At 48.6% G+C, this 18,589-nt stretch overlaps 1 protein-coding gene across 1 annotated transcript; it reads right to left on the bottom strand.

The window, feature by feature from the left end:
- Positions 1-2,586: 2,586 nt before the first annotated feature.
- Positions 2,587-4,872, bottom strand: Prg2 (proteoglycan 2, pro eosinophil major basic protein). The gene is made up of 5 exons (XM_005331592.3): positions 4,780-4,872; positions 3,933-4,249; positions 3,529-3,660; positions 2,974-3,085; positions 2,587-2,757 (listed from the first exon to the last, which is right to left on the bottom strand). The coding sequence occupies exons 1-5, from the start codon at positions 4,835-4,837 to the stop codon at positions 2,699-2,701; spliced, it is 678 nt and encodes a 225-aa protein (XP_005331649.2). The 5' UTR covers positions 4,838-4,872; the 3' UTR covers positions 2,587-2,698.
- Between the last annotated feature and the right edge of the window lie 13,717 nt (positions 4,873-18,589).

Below are 18,589 nucleotides of genomic sequence, written 5' to 3'. Positions count from 1 at the left end.
GCAGAGTGCTTGCCTAACCTGTGTGGGGATCTGGGTTCAATCCCCAGTACCAAAACAAAACAAAACAAAAAAATCAAAAAACCCAGGCACATGGTGTGGTGTACAGCGAAATCACAAGGCCCAGAGTCAGCCACTCTGTTCCTCAGTTTTCTCATCTGTAAGGATAATAATAGGACCTTCCTCTAATGACATCATCTGGTTGTGGAGTTGGGGGTGGCTCTTGTCAGTCACCTTCTGAGATGAGGCACGCGGAGCTGCGGGCGGCCCTGTCAGTGAGTAAGCAGTGAACGCTGCGTCCTTTGAGCTCTCTGCTGCTCTGCTCTTTGCACATGTAAAGAACTACACACGTGCCATTCCCAAGGGGTGATCTTCGTTTCCCAGAGCTCAGTTAGCTTCTTGTCAGAAAGAATTGCACACGCACAGCAATTCTCTTTATTTCATGATCTTTACTTAAAAAAAAAATCTTTTTATGAACAAATAACATGCACCCCGCCCTGTGCACTGGAGAGTGGACGGCACAGGGAAGCTTCACAGTGGGCACCACTGCGTAACCACACCCAGAACAATAGACGGAACAGGATGAGGAGCCCTGAAGCCTCCCTCCCGCCTCCTCCTTGACATTATCCCCCAAAGGGAATCTCCCTGGACTGAGAGTCAACACACACCCAACCAAAGAGATGTGTGAGGAAAAAGATAAAATCCACCTACCACCCCAATAGAACCTAGCACATCATAAGTGCCTAGCAAATGGGAGATTTTATTTAATTGTGTGTGTGTGTGTGTGTGTGTGTGTGTGTGTTTTGCTGGGGATCCAACCCAGGCCCTCATATATGCCAAGTAAGTGCTTTACCACTGAGTTACACCTGTGGCTCCTATTATTCTTTATTATATGAGGAAACAGTGCCCTTTCCACGTTAGAGAATAAAGTCCATGAGGGCAAGGAGTGAAAGGCCTTCAGCTACATTCTCACAGCATCCACCACAGGGCAGAGCCCATCGTACCTGTTTCACACGTTGCCATCTGTGAAACCAGCACTGCCCTAGAGCAGTGTTTGCAGTGGACCTAAGTTTGAGTTCTGTCTCTTTCTCAACTGACTGAAAGACCCTGGACAAGCTCCTTCCCCTCTCTGAGCCACACTCAAAAACAATGAGTTCTTGTTGTGTATCCCTCTAAGACCCCTGTCCCGTGTTCTATGAATTTGTCCCGTGTTCTATGAATTTGAAGATTCCTAAAGGGAAAGGGCCTCAGGGCATTGACCCCTTTTACTCTGCTGGCCTCCCTAGTGGAGGAGGGGTTTAGAATGCCTTTCTTCTGATGGAAGCTTCCTCATCTCCAGCTGGGTTGAGTCTTATGCCCCAAGAGAAACCCAGGAGTGAGGGAGAACAGCCAAAGCCTCCAGCCATGGGGTCATAATGGTTAAAGAAACAGACTTTAAAGCAGCTAGAGTCAGATCTGGGCATTGGATACACTCCGATGTTTAGTCTTGGGCAAGTCTTTTGACAAGTCATGACCTTTCTGAGTCTGCTTCTGCAAAGCGGAAATAAGAATGATTGATTGCACAAAGTCACTATGTAAAATACCTGCCACAGCTGGGGGTACTTTGTGGGTGCTCAAAAAGTGGTAGTAATGAGTAACTTATTGAGCTTATATTATAAAAAACTACATGAGCTGGAGGTGATGGTGTATACCTGTATTCCCAGCTACTCAGGAGACTGAGGCAAGAGGATCACAAGTTCAAGGCCAACCTCAGCAAGTTATCAAGACGCTCCCCCATCTCCAATTACAAACAAAAAGGGCTGGGGCTGTAGCTCAATGGTAGAGCACCCCTAGGTTCAATCCCTCATATCAAGGGTGGGGGGAAATATATGTGGGTTCCCGAAAGACAAGAAACTGTGTCTTATATTCCCAGTCTTTATTTGGAATCTGATGCATAGCAGGTTGTCTTCTTCTGGATTTTCCCAGAAGCAGAGCTTGAGGCAAGGATTTGAATGTAAATACTATAGTAAATTTGGGAAGTGCAGAGATACTAGTAGGAAGCAGAGAATTCATCTGGGGGAAGAGCAGGCAGCCAGTACAAGGTGTGTTGTAAGGCCAGTCGCTTAATGGGTAACTGAGAAGTGGTGCCCAATACATGCCATGGATCTATTCCATTTAAGAGGCAAAGGACTGGGGTGCTTATGTACCCACTTCTGAGAGTTGTCTGCTGTTCCTAGGGACTTGTCAATTTCCAATCACATCAAACCAACTGCAGTTCTGGGGTTGGGAGGAATGAGTGAAAAAGGCCCTTGGACACAGAGATGCACATATAAGCCCACCCGAAACCCTGGAAGTTCTGGAAGATGGAGCAGGGGTTCCTGGCAACACCTGCACATAGATGCCCAGTCACTGGATCTTCTGAGACCCACCAGAGCCCATTCAGCTGCCACTGGAAAGCCCCACAGACCCCAATTCCACTCTCCATCCTTGAGGAGCAATAACTTCTAAACCATTCTATGAAAGGTATAGAATGTGGGTCGGGATCATAAAGCAGAAAGTCCAAAGGTGAGGCTAAGCAGTGTGGTCCGATGATCTCAGGAAAAAATGCACTTTTTTCAGCATAGCAATTTTATTGTAGGGAAGTGGCAGGAAAGGCAGCAGACAGGAAAGGGGAGGCAGCTGCCTGGGAGGGGGCCAATTCTAGCTCCTGGCTGGGACCACCTCAGTAGGAACAGAGGAAGGGAAGTCTTTTGGCACAGTGAGCTGTACGCCAGTTACCTCCTGAGCAGGCAGAACAAGAAGGAGCCATCAGCCTCCTGCCTACCCCTCCCTCTTCCCCCAGGAAGACCCCCCCCCCAACTCCTGCCACCAGCCCCAAGCCTCAGTGGAGGGGAAAGACCCAGGAGGCCTCTCCCTGGAGAGCGAGGCTCCTTCCCTAGAGCTGCCTCCTTGGGCGCCTCCCAGAACTCCCCATCATTCATCCCCAGCCCATCTCACCTCGGGTACACAGGGCCACACATCTGCCACCACAGGTGTTGGGCTGGCCGGCAGCCCAGTACGCAAAATTCCAAGAGCTGCCATCAGCCCAGAGGAACCTTCTACAACGGCCCTAGGGAAGGTAGAAGGAGAAGTGGTAGGCTGAGCAGGGGTAGAGGGAGGCAGAGAGACAGAACCAGTGCTGTCCTTGCTGGCTCTTCCTGCTGTCTGCAGGGCCATGGGCCCTTGACCATAGTGGACATTGTCCTGGTCAACTGCACCGTCATCGCATGCTGGGCATCCCAGTGACACAATCACCCTTAAGTTGCCCCCATCCTAGAGCTAAGAGGCCCACAATCTTGCCCAGTACGTGGAGATAGAGGCCAAGAGGAACCTGAGCCCAGACCTCCTGATTCTAAGTCCTCAGCTCTTCCCAATGCCTGGGCAGGCCATGGGTGCCTCGTCCAGACGCGCTTCCTTTCCCAGCCGTTCAGAGGCTCATAGAGCAGAAATGCAGACACATCCACAGCAAGTTGGGCCCTGGCTGGGGTCAGCAGGGGCTGGCACTCCTCTTACCCTGCCCACGATCCTGCCTCCGATCCAGACTTGACCCTGGTTGAGCACCCTGACGGAGCACTGGAGTTGGTAATTAAAGCTGAAGTTGTGGATGGAGACGAGGTTGCCCCGGTAGCACCTCTGACAGATAAACTGCAAGACAGGGAAAAAGAGGGAGAATGCAGTGTCCTTCACACAGGAATCCCCATGGCCAGAGCCTTGGGTCTCTGAGTCTCCAAAATGTATGCTCTACCGCCCCACCACGACTATTTCAAAGATTGGTGAACAAAAGACAACATGGAAAAAAAGGCGGGGGGGATTTCAAATATATTGATACCAAAATAAAGTCGTGTACAAAATGCATCAAGTTTGCACATATCCCCCCATCTGACCCCAGCACCTCCGGAGGCCTCAGCTTCACTCACCTGAGCCTTATTAAACTGTTTGGCCCTCCTCACCAGGAGGTAGCGACACGTCTTGCATCCGGGGCTGCCTTCCAGTTTGACTGTGTCTTCTTCCTTAGGGCACTGAAGGTCCTTGTCCACCACATCCAGGGCTGAGTCTGACTCCATAGGCTCCTCTTCCTCAGGATCATCTTCGCTTCCAGAGCCTCCTTCTACCTCCTCCTCCAGCGGCATCAGCTCCCCAGCAGGGGCCTCCTCAGGCTCTGGTTCTAGTATCTCCCCCTCCTGAGGCAAGGCTTCATCTTCCAAGGGGCTGTTGAAGTCGGGAGTTTCTGTCCCTGGCAGGGAGAAAGACTAAGTGTCCATCCTTCACCTCGTGCCCTGGTTCTGGAACCATGGACAGCTCCTGCCCTGCCCCCGTGCCAGCCATTGTCCTCTCAACTCTGCCTGGAAAGAGAAATCTGCAACCGCGCCTCTGGGAGGAGAACTCAGCCTCCCCCTTGAGGTCAAGGTGGTTAAGAGCAAGGGCTTAGAGTCAGGCCCTCTAGGTTCGATTCCTGGCTCCATTTACTACTGGCGTTATTTCTTTGTGAAATTGATAAGCAATGCTACATACCTCGTGGAGATGCTCTAAGGAGTCAAGGAGACAATGCATACGACACTCTCAGTAAGCTCCAAGTAAAAGCATTATGTAGACTGCACAAAATAGGGACAGTCACAGTAGATCCGAGACTATAGTCATAAGAGATGCCTGAACAGAGATTCTACATTTGGGCATGATCAGGGAAGGGAGAGAGTACTTGCTTCAGACTCATCTACCATAGAACAAAACAAAATAGAGAAAGGAAGACTGAAGGCCAAGACTTACTCAGATGAAGAGTAGAAACGGCCCCAACCAGAAGAGTCAGGAATAGAGGGAGTTTCATCCTGGCTTTGTCCTGCAATGGAGAAACAAGTTTGTCATTGACACGCACATAGGAGCCAGACGATTAGGGAACCTTGGGAGGGAGGTGGAGAAAAAGAAGTGAAGAACAGAAGCCAAGATGGACCAGAGAAGCGAGTGCTGAGGGAGCCCAGACTGGCTGCTCCAGGACACTGGGAACCTCTCTGAAAAGAACACAGCAGACCACGAGGGACAGCTGGGGCTGGCTTCCCGGTGAGCCCAGAGGTGGAGAGAATATTATGTTTATTTATTTGTATTTAATGGATCCCCTCAGAGTCTACAACCCAGAAAGGATGGAGAAGCAATGGGCCTTGGCTTTCCTGGGAACCCACAGTATTTAGAAAATGTGCCCCCTCCCCGGAGCTCAGATGCCACACATGCCTCTCAGGTCATCACCCTCAGCCTCCCCCAAGCCAAAGAGAGAAGTCCCATCCCTGCTGGCACCCATGTCACCTGAAGGCCACTAGCAGTCCCTGACAGCCCTCCAGATGTCCTCAGCCCAAGCCAGGCACCTCTCAGGAGGTGGAACTGTCATGAGCCTTAGCGCCACGTGAAAGGAGAAGAGCACTCACCTGCCCTGAGTCTTCCCTCCCTCTGGTACACAGTGGCATTTTATAGAAGACCTTGAGGAAGTTCCCTGGGGAAGGAGGGTTTGCTTCAGCCAGAGGGAGATGAGAGGACTGATTAAAAGACATTTCTCACTTCCTGGGGAGCCCACTCGTTAGCTGCCAGGGTCTCTCCCCAAGTCCCTTTCAGGCATGTGGGGGCCCTTATGGCTCGGCTCTGGGATGAGAGTGTCCACCCTGGACTGCTCTTCAGAATCTCCTAAGGAGATTTTCTAAAATCCACAGTTTTCTTGCTTTCCTGGTGGAGGATGCAAATTCCCACAGACATTTGGGGAATGCGGCTTTCAGTATCTATTAGAAATAAAAATGCACATTTGGTCATTTGATCCAGTTCCCTCTTTGGAGACGGTCTTTTAGACATAAAAGCATCTGTAAGTAAGAAAAATTGTACACAGTTATGTATGGCTTGACTGAAGAATCACAAACAACCTGGATATCCATCAATGGGACAGAGAATAAAATGTGTCCCATCTATTCTAGAGAATGCCATGGGGCTATTAGAAGCACTGGACTTATATCTGTCCACCTGACAAGATGTGGCTACTGTGTTAGTAAGTGAAAGCAAGATGCAAGAAAAGCATTTAGGATGGCAATACATTACAAAGAAAAAGCCCTCTGCGGGTGCTTATATGTAAGTTTCTTTTATATGGTCACTAGAAGAGCTGGAATGCTAAAAAGGATTCACACCAGCCTGCTGACCTTGCTGGCCTCCACAGGAGAGAGTGGAGAGGGAGATTGTTCTTTTCCTTCTTTTTGTAACTTTGCATTTCTTCAATGGTTATGATCAATGTGTGCTAAATCTATAATACTGGGAGAGGCTTTATTAAAGATTTAAAAACTATACAAACCCTTCACTGGAAAATTCTGGCTGGCTAGTAGGTCCAGAGGGGAGGGCAGATGTCTTGCATTTTTGAGAAGTTTCCAGCTGACTCGGATGGGAAATCAGTCTGGGAATCACTGCCCTGAGGATATCTAAGCACACAAAGTGTCCCTTTGTGTGCTTAACCACTTTGCATCAGAACCTGACCATCCAGCTGACCAATTCACTGATCCTTATGCTGGTAATATTTACTGCACGTTTTTAAATGCTGTGCATGGCAAGTATTGTCTCATTTCAACTTTAAAGAATTTTCCAGGTAAGGCTTGTGACTCCTGACCCAGCCCCAGCCCCCCGCCCCCCACTGCCCACACTGGATCAATTTCCTCTGTGTTCTTCTTGGAGAGCCACGGATTTGTCCTTATTGCAGTTAGACATTTTTAGCTCTCTCTCTCTGTGTGTGTGTGTGTGTGTGTGTGTGTGTGTGTGTGTTTATCTGGTCTGTGGGTCAACATCTACCCTCTTCCCTTGACAAAAAAGCTCTGTGATGACAGGAGGCCACATCTCTTTACTCAATTGTATCATTGGTGTTGGGTGTCACAGTGCCTGGCACATAGTAGGTTCTTAATAAATATGAATGAAAATGGTTAAGTAAATAGTCCGAGTAAATAGCAGGGTTAAAATCCAGTTTTCTCTGGCCCCCAACTTCTCTCTCTCCCTGTGTGCCTGCTGTGTGCAAGCAGAGACAAAACCAGAGTGAGGCGTAATCTGTGTCCTTGATTTGCTTATAGACTGAATGGGAAGATGAGATGCATAACAGGTAAAGTGAGAGGGAAGGGGTCGGATCCAAGCTAGGCTCACCCTCTGCCAATTCAGGAGGAAGTTCATCCACAGCAGAATGGCAGAAAGGGCTCCCTGGAGATAAGGGCCTGGCTCTTGTCCAGATGGAAAGGTGGTAAATAGAAGGGAAGGAAATGGAGTCATCCCAGGCAGAGGGAGCATCATGAGCACAGGTGAGCAGGTGGGATGACCCTCGGCAGAGGTGCAGGGCAGTGTTACTACCTTCCAACTGAAGTTAGCAGAATATTTCAAAGGGATTGAACAAGCAGGATAAGAATGCATCCTGTCTGGAACTAAGAATGGAGATATCCTTCTTCCTCTCCACTGATTTAAACAGACAGGAGCAGGAATTGAGGGGATACTAGACAACAGACTAGGGAGGAGCAACGAGCTGGGCTCTGCTCACCGGTCCCCAGGCATTCCCTATAGGAATGATTTGCATGTTGGACAAACCATTTAGAAAATGACAAGCTGGTTCTTGGGAGCCAGTTGGCTCCTGAGGCACCCCTATCCTTGAAGGAAATCTGTCTTCTATGTCACACACCCTCCAGGATCTGAAGTCCACAGTTTAGTGACCCTGAGATTTCATCTCTCCATGTCCAGTGGGTTGAGATGAAGGCTCAGGAATCAGGCAGCCCAAGTCACAGTCAGCCTGGAGTCTACCACGTAATAGCTGTGCAACCGAGGCTGAGTTCCTGAACCTCCTTGTCCCTCATTATCATCATTCCTTCTGGCTGTCACCCACAGCCAGAAGGAATGAATGAGATAATGCATATATAATAGCAGACATAGTGTGAGCTGCCCAGCCACCTCTTCCCTTCCTGTGGTGTTCAAAGGGACTCCTTGCCACGGATCTTGGTCAGGGGTGGCATGTGATTATTGAAGACAAAAGTCAAGTCAATTCCCAGCCTCCTTTGTAGCTAAGGCATAGACGAGGCTGTATTGGATGTAAATATCCATTTAAAACTCTGAACCTGGAGCTAGGGACAGAACAAATGGGAACCAGGAAGACCTCTCTCTGGCAGTGGCTAGGGAGGACAAGGTCAGGTTTCCAGGCTGCAGTGCCCCCAGAGCTGGAGGATGGATCCAGGATTCTTTATGAACTTTACTTCTTTGCAATAGACTTGTTTTCCTGCTCAGCTCAGCCAGGAAGTATTTCTATGGACTGCCACTAAGAACCTTGATGGACGCAGCATTCAGCATCCAATTTTGTAATTGGCATTTAGTTATTGCTCAATAAGTAAATGCTGCCCATATGATTAAGCTCAGAAGTGATCAGGTTGACACACATTAATAAAGCTCTCCAGAGACCAATGTCTACATCAGGTGCCAATGGCATAATTTAGGCTGAGCTCTACCCACAGGGGCCCTTGAATCAGCATGTCCTCTCTCTATATCACAAGCTACAATGTGAGTAATAGATATGGATTTTGAAGGAAAGCAAAGGACTGGAGAGCTTGGGGCCCAGTGCCTTTGAACAAGGGGGACTAATGCCCTTCACCTGAACTTGTAGGCCCACCCCCTTTCCCAGGAGGGTTGGACCCATGTTGCAGATCCTGAGCCTTGGACTCTGAGTTACTACAGAATTTAGATGTCCCTAAACAGACTCTGTCGCCCACCCATCTTGACACCTGCACTCTCCTGGAGGACCTGACAGATTGCTTCTGCATTTAATGTTCCCCATTCTCACCCTTAGGGGCTCTTCTCAGCTTTAGACTTATGGGAAGGTTTGCTGTAGCCCCTGGTGCAGCCTGAACAGAGCAGACCAAGCACTGAAGGCTCCACCCTGCTACAGTGTGGGCTTCTGCATGAGGTGTGGTACCAGGCATTGAACAGAGGTTACTTTGGCAGCAGTGAACAGTGCCAAGAAACTCTTGCTTACTTCCCTCCCATCAACCCCCAATGAGTAGCAGCTCAGAGGTAGAAAACTCTGCAGCTCCAGACCTGCACCATTCAGCCCTCACTCTATCTCACCCCTCCCTACACCCTGCTCCAGATTTCTCAGCCTGGAAACTATGAATAAGGCTTAAAGGGGCTCCGCTCACCGGTCCCCAGGCTTTCCCTATAGGAATCAGATCCTGCAATCAGAGGCAACATATGGTGATGTTCCCAGGGTGAGGGTCCCAACTTCCCACGAGATTCTTTTATGATCTCCCAAAAGGCTAAGGAATCTCTAACTTTACTGGTTGATTCCCCACCCCACCCCCGAAGAGTTAGGAATGACCTCAAAAGTCCTTGTAATAGGCAGAATCCTATTAATGTCCTCTTAGCCTAACCCCCCACCTCCTGGGGTACACAAACTACATAATCCATAAATGTGGTTCTACTTATATGGCTATATTATGTGACGTGATACCATTGACCTTAAGAAAGGAGAGGGTTGTGGGCGGAGCTCCGTGTTAGAGTGTGTGCCTAGAGTGCATAGGCCAGGGTTTGATCCCTAGCTCCAAAAAGGAGGTAGTGGAGGAGAAAGAGGAGAAGGAGGAGGAGGAGATATCCTAAGTGAGCCTGACCTAATCAATTGAACCCTTAAAAGGGACTGGACTCTTCCTGAAGTCAGAGTTTTCAAGCAAGAAGGATAGACCCCATTTCTGGATTTGAAAATGGAGGAGACCAGGGGCAAGGAATGGATATCTTTGAGGACCTGAGAGAGTGTCCTGCTGGCAGCCAGCAAAGAAGCAGGGACCTGAATCCTACAACCCTAAGAAAAGTAGTTCTGCTACCACTAAATGAGGACCCTGAACTCTAGATGAGAATACAGCCCAGCAACACCTTGGTTTTAGCCTTGCGAGATGCTGAACTGGAAACCCAGCCATGTCATACCCACATTTCCGACCTACAGAGCAGTGAGTTAATAAATGTATGTGGTTTACAGTTGCTAAGTGTGTTGTGATGTGTTGTGCAGCATAGAAGACTAAAGTAGCCTGCAAGGCCCATCTCCTTCCTGGGGTGAAATGTGTAGTTGGTGGAGGGATTGATTAGCCTGGAGAAGTGTCCCAAATGAATGGGTTTAAGGGCCTTTGTCAGGACCCAGGAACAGCAGAGCAGATCGGGTGGACAGAGAGTGAGAGGTTCCTTTCAGGCTAAAAGTGCTCCCACCCTTCCCTTTAGATCCCAGGGAGCCAGGGGGGCCCTTCTAACTCTAGGTTTTGCTCAGGCGGACTCTCCCTGCCTCAAAGAAGTGAAGGATTTCAGGGGCCTAACTTTCAGAACTTATCGACTGCCTGCTCACTGGGCTTGGCCAATATCCCCACGGGGCAGATAAGAGGTGGTGAAAGGGCTGTCCCCTTCCCAGGGGCAAGTGGCCCAGCAGATAGGGACCTGGGCCGTTGCTCTGTGAAATCCGTCTCAACAACAGCTCCTCCGACACTTCCCCATCCGGATGCTTCGATGATTGACATAGAACAAGATGATTGACCTGCTAGAGTTGAGAGGGCCCCTAGGGATGATCCAATCCAGTCTCATGTCTCAGATGTGGATGAAAATCCTGGATGGGACCCAGAGGTCCCCATTCCCAGTTCATTGTTCTTCCTGCTCCCTCAACAAGGGACCCTCCTCTCCCTCCAGGCACCTCCTCTGCAGAGGTTCTGAGCAAGGTTGGAAGGAATATGCCTGTGCAGTCAGCGCTTCTCTCTGCCCGGCCTCCCACCTTCAATATGTCCCCAGTCGATCCCCATCGGTCTGTTTCTGCTGCCACCTCACTGGCTCATGTTTGATAACATACATTAAAACCCATGGTCCCCACACTTCCCATTAACGCCCTAGCAATTAACCCAAACTCACTGTCACCACCCACAAGGCCATCCACTAACAGTATCTTGTCTCCTGGTCCAACCTCACTGGAGTGACTGAGCCTCCCAGATGCCCTGGCAAAGATAAAGGCTATGCATTTACTCCTTTTCCTCTGCCAGGTCTCAGCTCCGAGGTAACCTCTCCAGAGAAACCTTCTCTTAAGAACTTGGTCTAGAGATGTCCACCCACCCTACTCTCATATCCCCTTTGTTCCACGTCATCCCATCTATTTCCATCTAAGCTCTGGCCCCAATGAATCTTGTTTATCGTTTCTTGTTTATTGTCTCTCTCTCTCTCTCCCACAGTGGGATGTAAACTTCACAGCAACGGGGACCACATTGTCTATCTCGTTCACTGCCTAGAACTCGGGTCATAGAAGTTTTTCAATTACATGTTGAATTAATTCATCAATGGACAAATTAACTTGAACTTTACACCCTGGAGAAAGTCCAACCAAGTTTAGGTCAAAGTAGAAACCCATTCCTTTTGATTCCACAGGTATTTTCAGAACCTAACCCACCATCGACCCATCATCCTCAGCCTGACTCTGTGCTCTGGATGGATCACTCATTCAACAAGGGCTCAGAAGTAGCCTCTACTCTTGGGGAGGTTTAATGTAGTAGATAAAGACAAACAAAAGCAACTTATTAGTAAGATGAGGCACAGTATTGCGCGGGTATTTGGAAGTGTATGTAGCGCCACCGTGAACCGGAAGACATAAACGTTCAGCGCCACAGGATTCAGGTAAATGCAAGGGCCAGGCGAGAAGGCTTCCATGAAGAGGTGGCACTTGGATTGGGCTCTGAAAGACTGACAGACAGGATAGGATGACAGAGGAGAAGTGGGAGGTTATTTTTAGCTGTCAAGCCATGGCCTGGTGCTCTTGGAGCTGCTTGAGCCAGGACGTGGCTGATTTAGTGTTTCCTGCAGGTTAAAGAATAAGGTGACTTCTCTGTTGGTCTCCAGCATGGGGTGTGGTTTTGATGGCCTGTCCCTTACTCCCTCCCTCCCCCACTTACTTCCTTACACCATAGTAAACTGGTTTCTCTCCTCTCAGTTGCTCCATCTCTGCTCCCGCCAAGGCCCCCACTGACCACCCAGTTGCCAAACCCAACAGTCCCCGGTTCTTCTCCTCCTTGACCTCTGTAGCTCAAGCACGCTTCACTTCCTCCTTCAGAAAAGCTGTCTCCTTTCTCAGGCAACCTGCAGCCATGCCCCGCCTTTTCTGCTGATGGGCGCCTTTCCTTCTACAAAGTCAAATATTTGGGATCCCTGGTTCCACGATGTCTCCCTCTCTTCTCTTTGCATACACCCCGTGGGTCATCTCATCCGCTCTTGTGTCTCCAGCTGCCAAATATCTCCAGACGTCTCCCACATCTTCATGGCAAGCCTCAGCTCTTGAACTACAGGCAGACACTGATGATGGCCCCACAAGTTTCTATTCTTGGGATTCCCACACGTACCCCTACATAAATCTCCTTTTCCCATAGTGATTTTCTCAGTAGAAATCCTCACCTTGTATTTAGACACCCCCCCAAGCCAGGACTCTGGGGCCATCCTTCAACCCCAACTCTGTCACCTACACCCATAATCCACAGTGCTCTTCTCCTCCCATCTCCTCTGCCCACCCATCTCTATTTCCTCTGCCACTCTGCTAGTTGCCTTCTGACCCCTGGGCATCATTTCAGGGTCTCCTCAGTTGCTTTCCCTGCCTCCAGCCTTCCCACCTGCTGCCTAAGAGCTTACTAAGGCCCAGGGCTAATCACACCAACACTTTTCAATCATTCCCTTTTCTTTGTGGGCCAATGGTCTCTTTCTCTTTTGGCCTCTACTTCCCTCAACTGTGGCACTACTGACATTGGACTGGATAGTTCTTTGACTGGATAGCTCTTTGGGGGTGCTGTCCAGTGCATTGTTGAGTGTTTAGCAATACCCCTACCCTCTGTCAAAAAGATGCTGGAGTACCTTCCTCCTCAGGCTACAGCAATGAAAAATGTCTCCCGACATTGCCAAATGTTCATCCTCGACTCCACACACATGTTCCCATCACACTGAACATTCTGCTATTTCCCTAACGTGCCATGATGCCTCCATAATTTGCACCTGCCATCACATCTGCCCAGTATGCCCTTCCTCCCTAACCACCGTGCTTATCCTTTGTCTTCATCGAAGTCTCAGCTGAAGATCGCCTCCTCTCTGAAGCCTGCCTTGACTTCCCAGAAAGAGGTGGAGTTGATAATCAGGGCTTGAGTCCAGCCCAACCGCCATCCCATCTCATGAGTGGCCACTGTCTTCTGCTTTCCCGGCGAGATCCTGAGCCTGGCTTTCTCCACCTGTGTGTCTCTGAAAACACAATAGGAGCTCAAGCCATGTTTGCTGAGTCAGTGAATTGATGATGAGAAGCAATTCTTATTTAAGTTTGACGCAGATTGAGCTGGGCAGATGCTCCTTGAAATGAGATCTTAAGCAGGAATTTTAATAACAGCAGCAGCAGCTACTATTTAGGAATCGCTTTCCATGTGCTAAGTATTTAAAGTGTTCCTTATCATTTAATGTTCTAAACAACTCCATGAGGCAAGTACTATTGTTATACATAAATTACCGCCCAAAAGATTAGGGCTCAGAATAGTCTAGTTACTAGCCAGGTAAACAACAAAGCAGGGGTTTGAATCATGCCCTTGACCAGCTCCAAGTACTCATGCTCACTCTCTAACACAAGAGGTATTCACAGTAGCCCTGTAAGCACATGGGAAGCACAAAGAACTTGGTCCTCAGTTTCTTTCTTTAATTATTTTTTTATTGGTGCATTATAATATTCCGTGGCTTTAGAAAGATGGTCGCTCCATTCCCAGCTCTGATATTTGTGAGCTGGGTCATCTCTGCAGTTTCTTCACCTCCCAGTCACCCTTTGCCCATCTGTGAGTTAAGGATAATCACCTCCCAGGGTTTGAAGAGGTCTAACTGGGAAGATAGTGGTGCAAACTAATGGAAGACACATATTAATATTTTTAATTACACACAAAGCTACAACTGTGACCAGCTCTATGCAGAGAGGTGCTGGTGCTATGAAAACCTGCACTATGCCACAGACCAGAGAGGAGGGGAGAGCTAAAGGAACAGCAGGAGTTAACTATGGGTTGGATGAGATGCATCCCCAGCGAGGAAATAAAACCAGGTCACTTCTTAATAGTGTACTTGACCTATAATGTGATTTTGCATCTATAATAAAAATTGATTGATGCCATTAATTTTGGACCCACTATGTGCCCAGGCCAAATGCTTTCATGGAGCACCTGGCTGATCCCCACCATTCTCTGAGGTAGGCGTAGTTCACCTCCATTGCCAAGCAAGGAAACAGAGGCACTGCATACAACCTGTTCAAGGACAGCCGGCCTGAGAACGTGGGAATGAGTCGGAGGGCTGTCTCTCTGCTCTCTTCCCCCAGAGCTCCAGAAGGAATAGACAGTCATACCCCTGGTAATTGACATTTCTCTGCATTTGGATTCTCTGCATTGACTGCTGGAGAAACAACAGTAGCACAAAAATTGAATATGAAGATTGATATTTTTCATTGACTTTGGCTTAAGAATTGGGTAATTAGGAAGTCTTTGTTTTCTTTTGCCTTTGAAGTTTTCCTATTGCAAACAATAAGGAAGATGTTGCTTTTTTAGGCAGAAACAAGCTTAAGCAAATGTTTCCAGGGAGGGTTTTCATCCTGAACTGTGTTCACACTCTACTCTGCACTTCCCCCAGGGCATTACAGATGTTACTGTTAACATCTGCAGCCCCACACAGCAGGTGGTTTACACTGATCACACACTAATGTGCCAGGTCCTGTTTGAAGTGTTTGATGTTCTTCAAGTTAATCCTTATAGCTCCATAATGTATTCTAATTATTACCCCCATTTTACAGATGAAGAAATGGAAGCACCATGAATTTAAGTCTCGGAGCTTGTGTGGCAAAGAGCTGGCAGATGGTCTCTGCTGGTCCAACTCCAGAGCTCAAGCTGCTTCTACCTTTTATTCCCCAAATTTCTGTCTAGTTCTTGCAACAAACCCTTATGGTACTTCTATCTCCATTACAGGTGGGGAAACTGAGGCTCAGTGTGGTTATGGGCTCCTTTAAGGTCCTGCAGTCAGTGCATGCAAAGCCCAGATCCTTCCCCATGCTCCCTATGTGTTAAGAGTCTGTAAATAAGTCAGGATGGCGCCTGGCATTTTGCAGAGGGAGTGGTTTGTGAAGTAACGCCAGCAGCCATTAAGTGTGGAGATTCCTTATTGGTTGACTGCTGTATCTAGTTTTATGTTAATTAAGATAAGCTGTGTGGAATGTATATATACCCCTCCTGTCCTACAATAAACGGCTCCCACTCCTGCTGTATCAATCTACACAAGTTGCTCGTCACCCCCCCCACCCCCCCACCCCACCCCCCCACCCCCGGGTTATTTTGCTGCAGCCGGACTGCGGAACCTACGGTTCAGCCTAATGTTGGAACCGGGAAACAAAATGTCGGTGGACCAAGAGAAGATGTTTGGGATTAGAAGTCCTCGTGTGATATTGGTGGTGACCCGGGCAGTGGTATGCCCAGGAGCTGTCAAATGTGTCCCCTGTGAACTCTTTTCTACTGAAGTACTGTGCCTGTGCTTTTAAGCCTGGATCTGAAATGTCCTTCTCAAGGGATGTTAGGGACTCCTGCTGTGCCCCAGGGCCACACCCAGGTCTGCTGGGAAATCCTCTCTCCTTTAAGGGGCTCCAGGACATCACCTCAGGATCCTTGCTCAGCTGAATTGAGGGCAGAGGATCGACATTTAGCACCCAGTATTTTCAAATGAAGACCCACCAGATGATGGATGATTAAAAGATTGGACTCCTTCTCTGGAAACGCCCAAGGTGTCTTTGGTGATGATAAGTGACAACATCTTGCCCCATAAATTCTATTATTCAGACACTCTCGGTTCTGCTGCCCAGGCTGCCCTGTGGTCCTCTGTCATCTGGTTCCCCGGCACCAGCCACAGAGGGAACAGAAATGGAGTGCGAACACAACATCCTGAGAGAGTGTGTGAATAGGAGACCCCACGACAGGTTGAGCGGGGACAAACAAGAGGTGACATAGCCATCAGTCTGGGTGTGTAAACAGATGTGTGTGTGTTTGTGGCACTGGGGATTGAACCCAGGGGTGCTCTACCACTGAGCCACATCCCAGCCCTTATTATTTTTTATTTTCAGACAAGGCTTCTCTGAGTTGCTGAGGCTGGCCTTGAACTGACCATCCTTTTGCTTCAGCCTGGGATTGAAAAACTGGGCCATCATGGCTGTCTAACCAACTATTTAAAATCATTGTGTGTGTGTGTGTGTGTGTGTGTGTGTGTGTGTGTGTGTGTGTGTGTGTGTGATCATTTGGTGGTATAAAGAAAAGCTGATGAGATTCCAGTAAAAAGACTAGGAAGAAATATACTGAGGCGCTAACCATGGTTTTCTCAGAGCTGGGCTACAACATGCTGTTTCTTCTCTACATAGTACTTTGTTTTCTGGTCTGTTGTGAAACCACCATGTTTCTTGGATAAGAATAAGTGCAGCCAAGCACAGTGGCTATTGCCTGTAATCCCAGGGACTCGGAAGGCTGACACAGGAGGGTCACAGGTTGGAGGCCAGCCCAGGCAACTTAGCAAGATTGTGCCTCAACATAAAAATAAATAGGGCCGTGGGTCACTGTCATCTGGGACTCCTGCACTGGCCACAGAGGGAAAAAAGAGTGGGGGTTACAACATCTCGAGAGTGTGTGTGAATGGGAGACCCCATGACATGGTGGGATGGTATTTGGGATTGAACCCAGAGGTGCTCGGTAGTAGACCTGGGTCTGGTGGTGGCCCAGCAGCGCAACGGGCATGTGGTGGGGACAGTCACCTCCACCCCTCTCTGCTGAGGTTGGTAGCAGAAGACAAGCTCTGAGCTGGAAGCCTGTTGCTAAGTCAAACCAAGACTTGTGAAACCCAGTTGCTGGCTTCCTCATGGGACTGGGCAGTTGGTCCCTTTTCGGGAAGAAGTTGTAGAAGGAGGAGTCTCAGGGCAGAAGCAGGAGGCTCTGCACATGAGCTGTGTCTCTTACTTCCTCTTTTCTTGCTCACATTCACCAGAAATCCCCTGACTCAGGCTATGAGTGTTCTCTGCATTTCCTGAGAGATCCAGGCATCTTTTTTTTTAAAAATAGCAGCTTTACTGAGATAAAATTCACACACCATACAATTCACCCATCTAAAGTGTAAAATTCAATGGTTTTTATAGTATATTGCAACCATCACCACCATCAATTTTAGGAGATTGTCACCCTCAAGAGATACCCCTTGCCCATTAGATTTTGCTGCCCATCTCCTCCCCACCCAGGCCTTGCCCATGGCTAATCTACTTTGTCTCTATGGATTTGCCTACTCTGGGTATTTCCCCTATAAATAGGCAGTCGCTGTATCTGTGGTCTATTGTGACTGGCCCTCCTCCCACTTAGCAGAATGTTCTCAAACTTTGTCCATGTTGGAATCTGTGTCAGTATTTTATTTGTTTTTTATTACCAAATAATATCGCATTGTGTGGGTCTATTTGTTTTTTCCTTCACCTCTTGATAGACCTTAGACATCTTTCAGGCCTTCACATATTATCTGTAATGCTAGCTATTCATGATCTATTCAGTGTCTACCCTATGCCAGGTACTTGACCTAATTTCCAGTCCTTTCAACGGCCCAGAGAGGCAAATCTATTTCTCTCATCATAATGATCAACTGAAATGTAGAGGGGAAGCAGCCCACCCAAGGTCACACTAGTAAGTGGCAGAGCTGGAATTACATAAGGGGTCCCTCCCACTGCATAGTATTTCATCTCACCCCCTCCACCAGTGCTCTTGTTATCTTATAATTAGCCCCGAGGCAAAAAACAAAAAAGAATCCGCACACCCAACGATCATGAGATCTTTCTGCAAGCCTTGGCTGGCACCATGACGCGGCAAGCGTACAACAGGGACTGAACCAGGTGAGACCCAGACCCCACCCTGGTTTGCTGCCCAGATCAGGAAGCAGATACCTGTCACCAGGAAGAGTGCCACCAAGTGCTACAGACGGGTACCAATGGAGAGCCCAAGGAAGGATTTTTAGAGGAGATTCTACATTTTGAGCAGAACACAAAAGCAGATCAGGTGGATTTTCCAAGCAGAGTTGGAGCAAGACGACCCCACAGAGGAACTGGTGTCTGCACAGATGTGAGACCAGACACCTTGGTCCACAGGGATAGGCGCTGTCCCCCTGGGGGTGGAGAGTGAAGAGGGCAGGGGATCACACTGCTGAGAGGACTAAATGCTCTGCTGGACGCTGAATGTTTGTCTTGCGAGTCATTTTTGAGTAGAGTAACAAGGTCAAAGCCACCTTAGAACTTTGGTGCCCGTTTGAGACCCAGGTTCCTTGGCCACCGTACATTAACCCTTCAGCAACCTGTGAGAAAAAGCAAGGGCTGCGCTTTAGACCCCTGCACATCCCCATATCCCCAGTACCCAGGATAGCTCCTGACACAATGTTCAAGCATTTGTTGAATGACTGAACGGATGAATGAGTGAATGAATGTCTCCCTTTTATCCCTTCCCCTTCCTGCTGCCCTCTCCCAGGCTCTCTCAAGACTAGG

This window comes from Ictidomys tridecemlineatus, chromosome 4, assembly GCF_052094955.1.
Source record: "Ictidomys tridecemlineatus isolate mIctTri1 chromosome 4, mIctTri1.hap1, whole genome shotgun sequence".
Classification (NCBI taxonomy): Eukaryota; Metazoa; Chordata; class Mammalia; order Rodentia; family Sciuridae; genus Ictidomys; species Ictidomys tridecemlineatus.
Note: the sequence above shows the minus strand (reverse complement) of the source record. Positions and strands in the feature narration are given on the sequence as shown.